This window comes from Cherax quadricarinatus, chromosome 72, assembly GCF_038502225.1.
Source record: "Cherax quadricarinatus isolate ZL_2023a chromosome 72, ASM3850222v1, whole genome shotgun sequence".
Classification (NCBI taxonomy): Eukaryota; Metazoa; Arthropoda; class Malacostraca; order Decapoda; family Parastacidae; genus Cherax; species Cherax quadricarinatus.
Genome location: NC_091363.1, coordinates 18,116,529 through 18,129,081, shown reverse-complemented (window position 1 = coordinate 18,129,081; position 12,553 = coordinate 18,116,529). Strand labels below are relative to the sequence as shown.

At 40.6% G+C, this 12,553-nt stretch overlaps 1 protein-coding gene across 1 annotated transcript; it reads left to right on the top strand.

The window, feature by feature from the left end:
• Positions 1-5,537: 5,537 nt before the first annotated feature.
• On the top strand, positions 5,538-6,116 carry LOC128701381 (uncharacterized). The gene has a single exon (XM_053795095.1). The coding sequence runs from the start codon at positions 5,538-5,540 to the stop codon at positions 6,114-6,116; it is 579 nt and encodes a 192-aa protein (XP_053651070.1).
• The last annotated feature ends 6,437 nt before the right edge of the window (positions 6,117-12,553 follow it).

The window sequence follows — 12,553 nt, the reverse complement described above, 5'->3', positions numbered from 1 at the left end:
AAACTTTATTGATGGTTCAACTGCATTGATCTTGTTGAGAAGGGCCTGGATATTGAGACGTCTCAGATAGAAAACCAATATATCATCAACGTATCTTAGCCAGGTAACGGTGTTGGGAATGAGGGTGCTGAATTTCTCTGTCTCCAGGTTTTCCATGAAGAGGTTGGCAAGCACAGCACTGAGCGGGCTGCCCATTGCCATCCCAAAGCACTGTTTGTAACAGTTGTCCTGATACTTGAAGAAGTTGAAATTAACACAAAGTTCCACTAGATTGATGAAATCTAGAAGAGGTAAAGGGAGGTCGTGGTTTTCAGTGAGCCTCTGTCTCAGAATGTTGATTTCAGCGTCAGTAGGAACGTTGGTAAAGAGGGCTGTGACATCGAAGGAAACCGTGCTTTTGTTTTTGACATTCAGGTTGGAAATTCGGGAGAGAAGGTCACCTGGGTGTTTGAGGTTGGCTTGACTGATGGTGCCCAGAAGCGCTGAAAGGTATTTGGCAAGGTGGCCGGCTAGTCTGTGTGGTACACTCCCTATGCCCGAAGTGATAGGCCGTAGTGAGATGCCAGGTTTGTGTGTCTTAGGAAGGCCATACAGGCGTGCTGGTTTCGGTTGACCTGGTAAACGTTTAAGTAGTTTTTTGCCTTGTTCTGATTTTCGTAAGATGCTACGAGCCTTTTGAAGAAAAGTCTGGGTACTTTGAAGTAGCACTGATTCTGATACAGGCTGATATGTGTTGGCATCATTGAGAAGATTTAAAACAGGCTCACTGAAAACCACGACATCCCTTTACCTCTTCTAGATTTCATCAGTCTAGTGGAACTTTGTGTTAATTTCAACTTCTTTAAGTATCAGGACAACTGTTACAAACAGTGCTTTGGGATGGCAATGGGCAGCCCACTCAGTGCTGTGCTTGCCAACCTCTTCATGGAAAACCTGGAGACAGAGAAATTCAGCACCCTCATTCCCAACACCGTTACCTGGCTAAGATACGTTGATGATATATTGGTTTTCTATCCGAGACGTCTCAATATCCAGGCCCTTCTCAACAAGATCAATGCAGCTGAACCATCAATAAAGTTTACACTTGAACTCGAAAACGATGGCAAACTTCCTTTCCTCGACGTTCTCCTGTGCAGATCTCCCGACAGTGACAAACTTCTCTTCAGAGTGTATAGAAAACCTACCAACAAGGACGATCTTATACACTTTTATTCACACCAAGACACCCGCACTAAGAGAGGAATCCTCATTGGCTTTTTCTTGAGAGCTTTTCGCATCTCCAGCCCTTGTTTTCTAGAAGAAGAATGCACTTATATAACACAAGCCTTTACACGTCTTCAATTCCCATCTTTCTTCGTCCGAGATTGCAGACTCAAGGCACAAGCTATCCTCAACAAACCGCCCATGGAACAGCCCCCTAAGTAGTTCATAGTACTCCCATGTGGTGATGTTGCCACGAATACTCGCCGGGCACTTGCTATGAGTAACATCAACGTTTCCACCATAAACACATCATCTATCAAAGACTTCACTACGAAACGCAGCCCCACATCTCTAACTTCTACAGCAGGCGTCTACACTATCCCCTGTGGGTTCTGTCCCAAGAAATTTGTAGGCGAGACAGGCAGAGATCTTGCAGTCCGCCTGAATGAGCATCGAAATGCCTCTAACAGAGACGATGTAAGGTACGCCTGTGTCCTCCACAGACTCCACGGGACATTTGATGAACTGGAATGAGGCACAACTCGTTCTCACCGAACCAGACCTCAGACGCCGACGGTGCCTAGAAGCCTCACTAATCGCCGTCACCGACACTATAGAACGCAACACTGGAAACTACAAAATTTCAAAAATATTGGCATACATGATACTTAAGCACAACCAACCCAACAACACAGGAGTCATATGATTTCATCGTCTACCCGTCCTCATCATAGACAGAGGTTGTTTTGATAAGGACCTGCCTCGCATGGGCCAGTAGGCCTTCTGCAGTGTTCCTCCATTCTTATGTTCTTATGTTCTTATGACATTCCTCAGGTCACGTGCGTCACACCTCACTCTCCGCCTATATATATAATGCCTTTCTACCTCTGTATGTTAGAAGTGATCAAGGTCCCAGGACCGAAACGTTTTCTAATAAATATGTCATAGTGTTTGCTTACGTGTCTTTCTAAACCATGGTTCGGGTACACCGTCACCACTGAGCCGGGACACCATCACCACTGAGCCGGGACACCATCACCACTGAGCCGGGACACCATCACCACTGGAGCATATTGTTGACTGGTTGAAGAGCATATTGTTGACTGGTTGAAGAGCTTATTGTTGGCTGGTTGAAGAGCATATTGTTGACTGGTTGAAGAGCATATTGTTGACTGGTTGAAGAGCATATTGTTGACTGGTTGAAGAGCATATTGTTGACTGGTTGAAGAGCATATTGCTGACTTGTTGAAGAGCATATTGCTGACTGGTTGAAGAGCATATTGTTGACTTGTTGAAGAGCTTATTGTTGACTGGTTGAAGAGCATATTGCTGACGTGTTGAAGAGCATATTGCTGACTGGTTGAAGAGCATATTGTTGACTGGTTGAATAGCATATTGCTGACTTGTTGAAGATCATATTGTTGACTGGTTGAAGAGCATATTGTTGACTGGTTGAAGAGCATATTGCTGACTTGTTGAAGAGCATATTGCTGACTGGTTGATGAGCATATTGCTAACTGGTTGAAGAGCCTATTGCTGACTTGTTGAAGAGCATATTGCTGACTTGTTGAAGAGCATATTGCTGACTGGTTGAAGAGCATATTGCTGACTGGTTGAAGAGCATATTGCTGACTGGTTGAAGAGCATATTGCTGACTGGTTGAAGAGCATATTGCTGACTGGTTGAAGAGCATATTGCTGACTTGTTGAAGAGCATATTGCTGACTTGTTGAAGAGCATATTGCTGACTGGTTGAAGAGCATATTGCTGACTGGTTGAAGAGCATATTGCTGACTTGTTGAAGAGCATATTGTTGACTGGTTGAAGAGCATATTGCTGACAGGTTAAAGGTTGCTCAGCTGACTGGTTGAAGGGATGCTGACTGTAGGATGTACTGCAGGCTGGCTAAAGAGTACATTGTCAACTAGGTGAAAGGTGTTCTGACCACTGGTTGATGTTCTGACCACTGGTTGATGTTCTGGCCACTGGTTGATGTTCTGACCGCTGGTTGATGTTCTGACCACTGGCTGATGTTCTGGCCACTGGTTGATGTTTTGATCACTGGTTGATGTTCTGACCACTGGTTGATGTTCTGACCACTGGTTGATGTTCTGACCACTGGTTGATGTTCTGACCACTGGTTGATGTTCTGACCACTGGTTGACGTTCTGGCCACTGGTTGATGTTCTGACCACTGGTTGATGTTCTGACCACTGGTTGATGTTCTGACCACTGGTTGATGTTCTGACCACTGGTTGATGTTCTGACCACTGGTTGATGTTCTGACCACTGGCTGATGTTCTGGCCACTGGTTGATGTTTTGACCACTGGTTGATGTTCTGACCACTGGTTGATGTTCTGACCACTGGTTGACGTTCTGGCCACTGGTTGATGTTCTGACCACTGGTTGATGTTCTGACCACTGGTTGATGTTCTGACCACTGGTTGATGTTCTGACCACTGGTTGATGTTCTGACCACTGGTTGATGTTCTGACCACTGGTTGACGTTCTGGCCACTGGTTGACGTTCTGGCCACTGGTTGATGTTTTATGTCATTTGAAGTTCTCTTGACTACTTGATGGTGTACTGAACAATTTTGCACACATTATAAAATGTTTAAAAAAATTCACAAGAAGTAGCAATAACTACAATAGATTCATTTAAAATTTCATTTTAATATATACACAAAATAATTTGATCATTCCCAAGCGGAAACATTCACTCGGAATTTTTCCACAAATATGATAATGACCATTAATGAATTAGGTCACCATGAATATTGAATGAACCTACGTTGAATATTAATTATAAAATGACGTATTGAGAAACGAAAGTTCTGGTGCCTGGGCCGGCGACCCATTTTCAACTGTACCCACAGATGGAGCTGATGAAAAGTGAAATTCGTTACATAATACAAAAACTGAGACATTATGTTGCTTAACTGAATATTAAATATATAAAAAAATCAAATTTGCTTTATTTTCATAGCTAGTTCCCCTCAAGGGAGATTCCTTGATACTGGAGCTCTTGATCTAGGGAACTGGATCTGTGCTCCAGTTCCCTGAATTCAGCCTTGAATTTCAACCTTCTATCTCTTCCCCCACATGCGCTGTATAATGCTACGGGTTTAGTGCTCCCCCTTGATTATAATAATACGTAATTCATAGCCAGTTCGTCACTAGTGGAGACTGCCGACAGGATTGCCCACCGTTAATTACGTTCTAATGAGGCTATCAGAGATCAAATAGACAATTACTCAAAGAAAAAACTATTGTTGTATTTACTATTAAATTTTGAGGTCGTTACAATCAATACACGAAGAATTTCAGGTCATGATAAAGTCCACCCCCCAAGTTGAGATTTATCAAGCAAATATACCGCCTTAAAAGGTAAAGGAAAACCAAGAGTAGTAATGAGCACTTTGACCGGGTTGGTCACTACAACTTGCAGGAATAAAAAAGTATACATGACACAAAAACAACGATAAACTTCAAACACAAAAACAACGATAAACTTCAAACAATAGAACCTCAAAAGATACACAAGCAGTAAAAATAAATACTATCATACAAAGTTAAAAGAAAAACCATTATTTAAATGTTCCCCGAGGTCCCTATAGACACCCTGACAATTATGAAGACATGATGTATGTGCTATATGAGGTCAGAAGAAGGCAGGTCACATGTGAGGTCATGACATTACCAAAGGTCAAGTAAATGTAAGAGCAGAGGTGAAGCTATGGTGAAAGAGACATGTTTAGAATATGAATTACGGTATTACGCTCCTTATTTGTTCACCTCAAACTGGGACGATATATATACGTGTTGATTTGGCTTTTTCACTTAATATTATATTAAGGAGTATCTTCAGTAACATCTAAAATGAAGTTACTCGGCTTTACAATAATATCTGACCATGAATTAATTAGCTGTTTTAGTAGGTAGGAAAAGAGTCGGACACGGGGAATGTTATAGAGATGTTTGTGTCTGGTGTTATGCCTGTGGGTCCTGTCACAACTATCAAGAAAGCGTTTTAGGTCAAGAATAAGTTCCTGAAATTTATTGGGGTTTGCAATGATATAGACTCAGCTGTGAGGAAGTGCATGAAGGCAGAGCGCTTAGAGAAGCGTAAGAACCAGATGGCTAGTGAGGAGCGAAGGAAGAAATTATTTGCCAAGCTTGAAGGACACACTTGGCGAAACATGTAAAGTGTGAAAATATATAATAATTGGAGCAAATATTAAAGTACTTTCGTTATTCGGAATTAAAACACTACGTACTGAATGTTTAAATTTTCCTTAGGTTAGTTTAGCAGGAAGCATAAAAATTATCACCATGACAAATGTTGTAGATCCTATACAAGAAACAGTTGCGCTGGATCTCAAGTATCCAAGTGTAAGTGTGAGATACTTTACAAAATATTACTTTATACCAAAGGAGAGGAAGAAAGTGGAAAATGTCAGCAATTTGTCGAATGTTGATCAAGATTCACCTGATGAGCTCAGTAATACCGAGGCTAATCCTTTAAATGTCAACAGTGAAGAAAGCAGTTTCCAGAGCCATGAATATGGTTTTGCCAAACTTAATGAGGAACAAATTTCGTCAAATCCAGACAGCAGTGGGTATACGTGTGTTATGGTACACACCAACAAGTTGTGCCTTGTAACCCTCTCACATGTTCACCCCATATTGGCTGAAAGAAAGGAAATTACTGAGGTAAGCTATAATGTAGGCAAATTCAACCGATTAGAAAATCAAGTATCTGGAAAGGGAAAGCGAGGTGCTCAGCTGATGGGAGTGCAGTCGTCTGTGTGCATCATTACGTGTTCCGATGGTTCCAAATACAATATCTTAGCTGAAGTTCAAGGAAAACTAGTGGAGGTAAATGAGCGATTTTTTTTATATTTTATTTAAAACATCATAAATACAAGGCTGCTTAAAAATTAAATAGCATCACCATACATAATCTATAGAGTACAACAAGGTACACACCATAAATACCAGAAAAAATCTTTAACTAATACGTATAGATATATACGACAAACACACCATAAAACACATACGTACGTTTCACTAAACACACACAATACCAAAAGATATAACTGTTTGTGTAACAAATATAACACTGGTGGAAACCCCACTTAACCCATTATAACCTACATGCACATCATACAAACATGTTACATTGATGTTTAAACAATGTTATGTAATTTGCATACAAAATATACAATTGATTATAGAAATTCCAACTTAGACACAAATTCAATGATTTACTCTAACACAAATTCATTAACATAATAAATATTATATAAATTGACGATCATATTAATCGTCAGCAATTTCCATCCATTCTATATGTGTTCAATCTTGATACCTATGAACTACGTTTGAATCACAAACAAAAATCATAATGTTGCTACATATTTATAGGATACAATTGGACAACTCAGGGTAATGTACACGTGTTATATCCCTTTAATACTTTGGTGACTCACAGACTAGATTGAACAGTAACAGGGAAGGGATAAAACATGCATATATATATATATATATATATACATATATATACATATATACACATATACATATATACATATATATATATATATATATATATATATATATATATATATATATATATATATATATATATATATATATATATATATATATATACATATATATACATATATACACATATATATACATACATACACATATATATACATATGCACGTTTATATACCCAAATATCTGGACCTCCATAACACAGTCAAAAACAAAACTAAGAAAACTAGTGACTCAAGAATACAACGAGTCTTTACACAAAGGAAAGCATCAAAAACATAACAAATATGTCAAGGCACCCCAGTCATTTTGTACACAAAAGGTACAATAAGTAACCCTAACCCCTGAATCTACAACCACACATCCATAACAACTAAAATACATTCATGCCTAATCTCATAATCACGCAACTCACATCCTTCCCCCCAAGAGACGAGCCAGCTATTGCCACTGACCTACACGACAACTTATTCGGCATGCCCGTATATTTATCACAGATTCACAAGGGTTTCAAGAGTGAGCCTTTTATAACCGTCCGAAAAACCCTTATCCCACCTCCTCCCATACAATTCCCTATTCCTACACATTGTATGATAAAACGTTATTGCAAGGACACGCCTTCTCACCTCACTGACCCCTTTCCCCCGCATTACCCACGAAATATAAATGTAATCCACGATAATATAATCTAAAGCCCGTTCAACGTCCTGGTCTAATCCACCGATGTCGAGACTTAACGCACGCAGGACCTGCACTCCTCTCCCTCCCACCCTCTGTACCACCCTACCCAACCAACTCCTGACATCTAAACCTTCGCAAAAATAGACAACATGAAAAGCCGTGTCTTCCCCACCACAAAACCCACACCCGCCTCCCTCCACGACTCTTCTGGATCGTAGTATTGCCCCTGACGGCAATATACCATGTAAAAAACGAAACATGACTTCACGCACCCTAGGCCGTAATTTCAACTTGCTAAATCGGAGCCATATATTTTCCCACTAGTACATGGGGAACAAACCTTCTACTGGAGCTGCGCACGTACCCCCTAGTAACCTACTTAAAACCCTTATGCGAATGTTCCTCCGTTCCTTTACCATCAACAAAGCTCGTAGTACAATCTCACAATCCCTTAACTCCATTCCCCTATACCACTTTTTCACCCTCGTATATACTTGGTCCATATTTCCCGCCATCACACCCACACGCAAAACCTCCCACTTTAGAAAAACACATTTCACCCTCCGCTTTAAGTCCAACAATCCTAAACCTCCTCGACGTACAGGTAACATAACAACCTCACGTTTTAACCAATCACACCTCGATCCCCACAGAAAGGTAAATACTCTTCTCAATATTCCATTGATCGCTGTTCCTGTAATTGGGAATACAGCCGCAACGTGCCACACCTTACTATACAATAAAACGTTAACAACGATCACACGTTGGGCCAGAGTGAGATGTTGGGGCCTCAAAACACCCAGACGACCAATGACCTTTTCCAACGTCCTTACTGAATTTTCCTCCCGCGCCACATCCAAATCGTCTCTATAAATAATACCACAAATCTTTAATGACATCGCAGTTACAGCTCTCCATTCCACCCCCTTTCCAGGTACCCAACCCCATGATCATCGACTTTTCACTATTTACCTTCATACCCGTGGCACGTTCAAACACACGCACAACATCTTCCAACCCTTTCATAGACATTCGTTCACACACCAAAACAGTCGTATCATCCACATAACCTATTAATGCCGGCCAACAATCCCCTTCCCCTACCCCACCCCCACCCCGGGAACTAACTGTGCTCTCAACCATCCTGTAAAAGGGATCCTGAAAACACGCACAAATGAGCGATTAGTAAAACAGCCCCAACTTGTGAGTGAGCATCCAGATGCAGAGGGCTACTTAGCTGTTCCCCTCAAGGAAGGTTCCTTGATGTTGGTGAGGGGCTCTTGATTTAGGGAATTGGATCTGTGCTCCAGTTCCCCAAATTAAGCCTGAATGCCTTCCACATCCCCCCCCCCAGGCGCTGTATAATCCTCCGGGTTTAGCGCTTCCCCCTTGATTGTAATAATAATAATACTTAGCTGTTGTTCTGCCTCCATTGAGAAATGGGAGCAGAACATTATTAAACTTGATATTGAGCGTTTGAAGAAAAATAAAATGTATTAAATTGAAAAAAAAAGTAGGTAGGAAATGTTTTATCGATCAAAACTACTGGCACAACTTGTTAAGTACCAGGGAGCAGTTACCCAACCTTCCGCTCAGTCCGAGTTGCTGTCTGTCAAGGAAGCCGAATTAGTTTATTCCCACCTCTGGTCGAGAGAGTGTCTCGTACATTGGAGCTTGGTCTTAGAGTCCGATTGAGGGTACTGAGAGAGCCAAGGACCTTCAGATGGCCCACTTGGACAGATATCGCTGGGACTGAGAGACTGTATTTGAAAAGCTATGAGAATTTTGAATAGATCTAACCGTTAAGTGTGTAATTGAAACTAACAGGAAAAGACTAATGGGAGTTTTCTCTAAGAACTCTTTCATATGTTTTAGTGTTGTGTTAAAACTAATTCTGTTTATGTTAAGAGGAGCGGAGTGAATACTCTATTATATTAAGCTCGAGGAAGCTAGCGGACTTGAAGGGATGTTTCTTTCGATTTATTGTTACTGAGTCTACAAGAGTGTTAACACTGAATGTGTCGAATGTAGTTAGTGAACTTGAAACAACCGGTGGTCTATTTGATTACTATATAAATTCCTTGTTTTAATAGTTAACTTATTAATGAAATAATGGAAACATTAAGTGGCTATTAAGAAACTTAACAAAACCTGCAGGAACTATAGACATTCTTTTACTCCAATAAGTGATTCTAATAACTGATGCCTTCAAGATAAAAATCAAACTGTTCTTTTTCTGTTTGTTACGTGAATAAAACTGTTCTTTTTCTGTTTGTTACGTGAAGCACTATAACAGGGTGGCCCCGGGCCCTGTTAGTAACATACGGACAATGTGGGCAATACATAGGTCCAGCCAACCTGTATATTCCACTGCATTATTCAGTGGTATTGATAAGTTGGACTGTTGCTACATTCAAAATTCTAAGTCTGGCCCTGTAGTTCTCGTGGAGTATCAGTTGTGCTCTTCTTCAGTTCGTGATGTGAGAAGAAGGCTGCTATGGCCTTCACGTGCGTTGTTGATCTTCACCTTCCCGAGGAATACTTGTCGTGAAGACGTGTCTTCAGGTTTCTGCCGGTCTCCTCTGCATTTGATTTACCGCATCCATCTCATGGTATGTGTTTACTACTTTGTATGTAGTTTGATTTAGAGATTTCAGTGATCTTTATCATAGCTTTGGTGGATAGGACTGCTACATCTATATCAACTTTAATAAGAATCGAGGTGATAGTGATGGCACTGTGACCAGTGTGGAGAACCAGTATTTTTACCGATGCTGGTATCAAGTTTTGATGTAATTGTATGAGGAATGTTTTTTTTTTGTAGGAGGGGATAATGAGTGGGATATTTGGGTTGGTGAGTACATCCTCAATGTACTTTTGTTCTTTCTAAAAGGTATTCATCATTGCAAATTGGCAGTGCTCCTAAGATGAAACACATAACTGCCAGCTTGACAATGAGGCTACGGCGGGAGAAGTAGAGTACCAGTGTGAGCGCACGCAGTGAAACTCGATAATTATAACACTTGTATAATAAACTTGTTGACAATAATAGCTGTCATTGTATGATACATCGCTGCGTGAAAACCTCTACCTCTAAACCACAATATACACCATCTATGTATAACATTTACTTTCACTGGAGTTCGCCTCTCGGACAGACTGTTGTCAATACCTTCCGACACAATTCACACCACAGCTGTCAAACATTGTTCCCAGTTATATAAAATAAATGAATTTAATTTAATTAATATATATATACCATTAACTTGGGGTTATCCTACCTTCTAATTACCATGCGTAAGGGACACGCTCCCTTATATTCTAATTAGAGTATGAAGTAGGAATAATTCAGTCAGTGATGAAAGAGGGAGTAAAAAGGATAAATCAACAGGGGTCAAGATAATACTTTTATTTATACTTTAATAGGTGAAATATACTGTACTCAAACGAATTTTACAAATACATAGAAACCATAAATTGGGAAGAATTACTAAGACACATCAGACAACACCGCAGACATGTATTCCAGTTTGAGTGCAATCCCAGCACTCAATCTCTTCCACAAGCGTTAATCAAGCCAATGGAAATATAACACACATGCAGTATAATGTGATCCTTTATTGACAACGTTTCGCCCACACAGTGGGCTTTTTCAAGTCACAAACAGATCTACCTGGGGTGGAAGGTACGCGAGTATTTATAGTCAGGTTCAGAATGTTGAGGTCAGGTGGAGAATGCTGCATCTGATGATGTACCAAGTGAGGTTATGGAGTCTAAAATCTTGGGTAGCTTGGAAGGGAGATTGGATAAGCTTGTGAGCAGACCACCTGCAGTGTTCTTCCATTCCTATGCTCTTTTGTGGGATAGCATAGGAATGGAAGAACACTGTGGGATAGAATAGGAATGGAAGAACACTACAGAAGGTCTGCTCACAAACTTATCCAAATTCTTTCAAAAAATCTTTGACATGTGTTGTGAACTGTTTGGGACAACGGTGGTTTATTTAATAATTCTACTGCAGAGACGAGTGAGGAATTATTTGGTGAATACTGTGTTTTTTGCTCGTAGTTGCAGTGAAGAATCGTAGGTTTTCCTGGTGTGGTCGTGGATATGGCCATTGACTTCAATTTTTTTCATCAGAGGTGTAAAAATCTTGTCTTCTGGAGTTGCAGTGGGTGTGGAGGTGGCGGTATATTGGGCAGGAAGAGTGGATTGGGCAGCTAGTGGATCAAGAATGGATTGCGCAACTGGTGAATTTGGACTGGATTGGTCAGCTCTGGCTGGAGTGTCTGTTGGGGTAGTGATGCCTTCTACTTTGGAGAAGATTTTCAGTATACCTGCTGATGGTAAAATGTCAAGAAAATTAAAGCTGAATAGGTTGTTGGGGCAGAAGAGTTCCTTTATTGTGGACTGAAGATTTGAAGTAGAAGTTGGCTGTTGGGTAACTTGAGGAATTCTTTGAGTGTCAGCTTGAAGGCTAATGATTTCAGCGTAAGTCGGGAGTTTCAATTTTCTTTTTCCTACATACGATTTCCTTTGTGAAAGGGCGCTTGGCTGCAGGTGTGTGAAAATTACTCTTGTAATTGAGAAATTTCGATTTAGAGATCGACGTGGAGCCATTATGAGTATATTCTGTGCCACAGTAGGAGAATTATTTCTTTTCTTGCCAAGGGAAGTCCTTGCAGAGGGTATATGCATAGCAGTTCCAACTTAGGATGTGGTAAAATCGCTCTGCTTCTATGTTCCTGCGATAAATGTGATGAGATGTGTAAACATTCACTGTGTGCCTGAGATGCGATGGAGATTATGGCGTAGGTGACCTTGATCACATAGGTGGCAGATGAAATTTTCGTGATGTAGTCAACATGACCCAGTAATTTTGTTCTTGAAAGAATCGTTTTAAGTCCCATGTTGGTTTGATGGTTACATGGCAATCAAGCACTTCTTTGCGAACACAGATTTCTTGGCCCTCAATGCATGGAAAGGAGGTGGTGATCTTGTCGGAGTCGTCATCGTTAGAGCAGCTGGTGATGAAAGTGTTTGGTATGGAGGAGGTTCGACAACTTCATCTACATAGTGGTCGTCAGGAATGTTGCCAGTTTC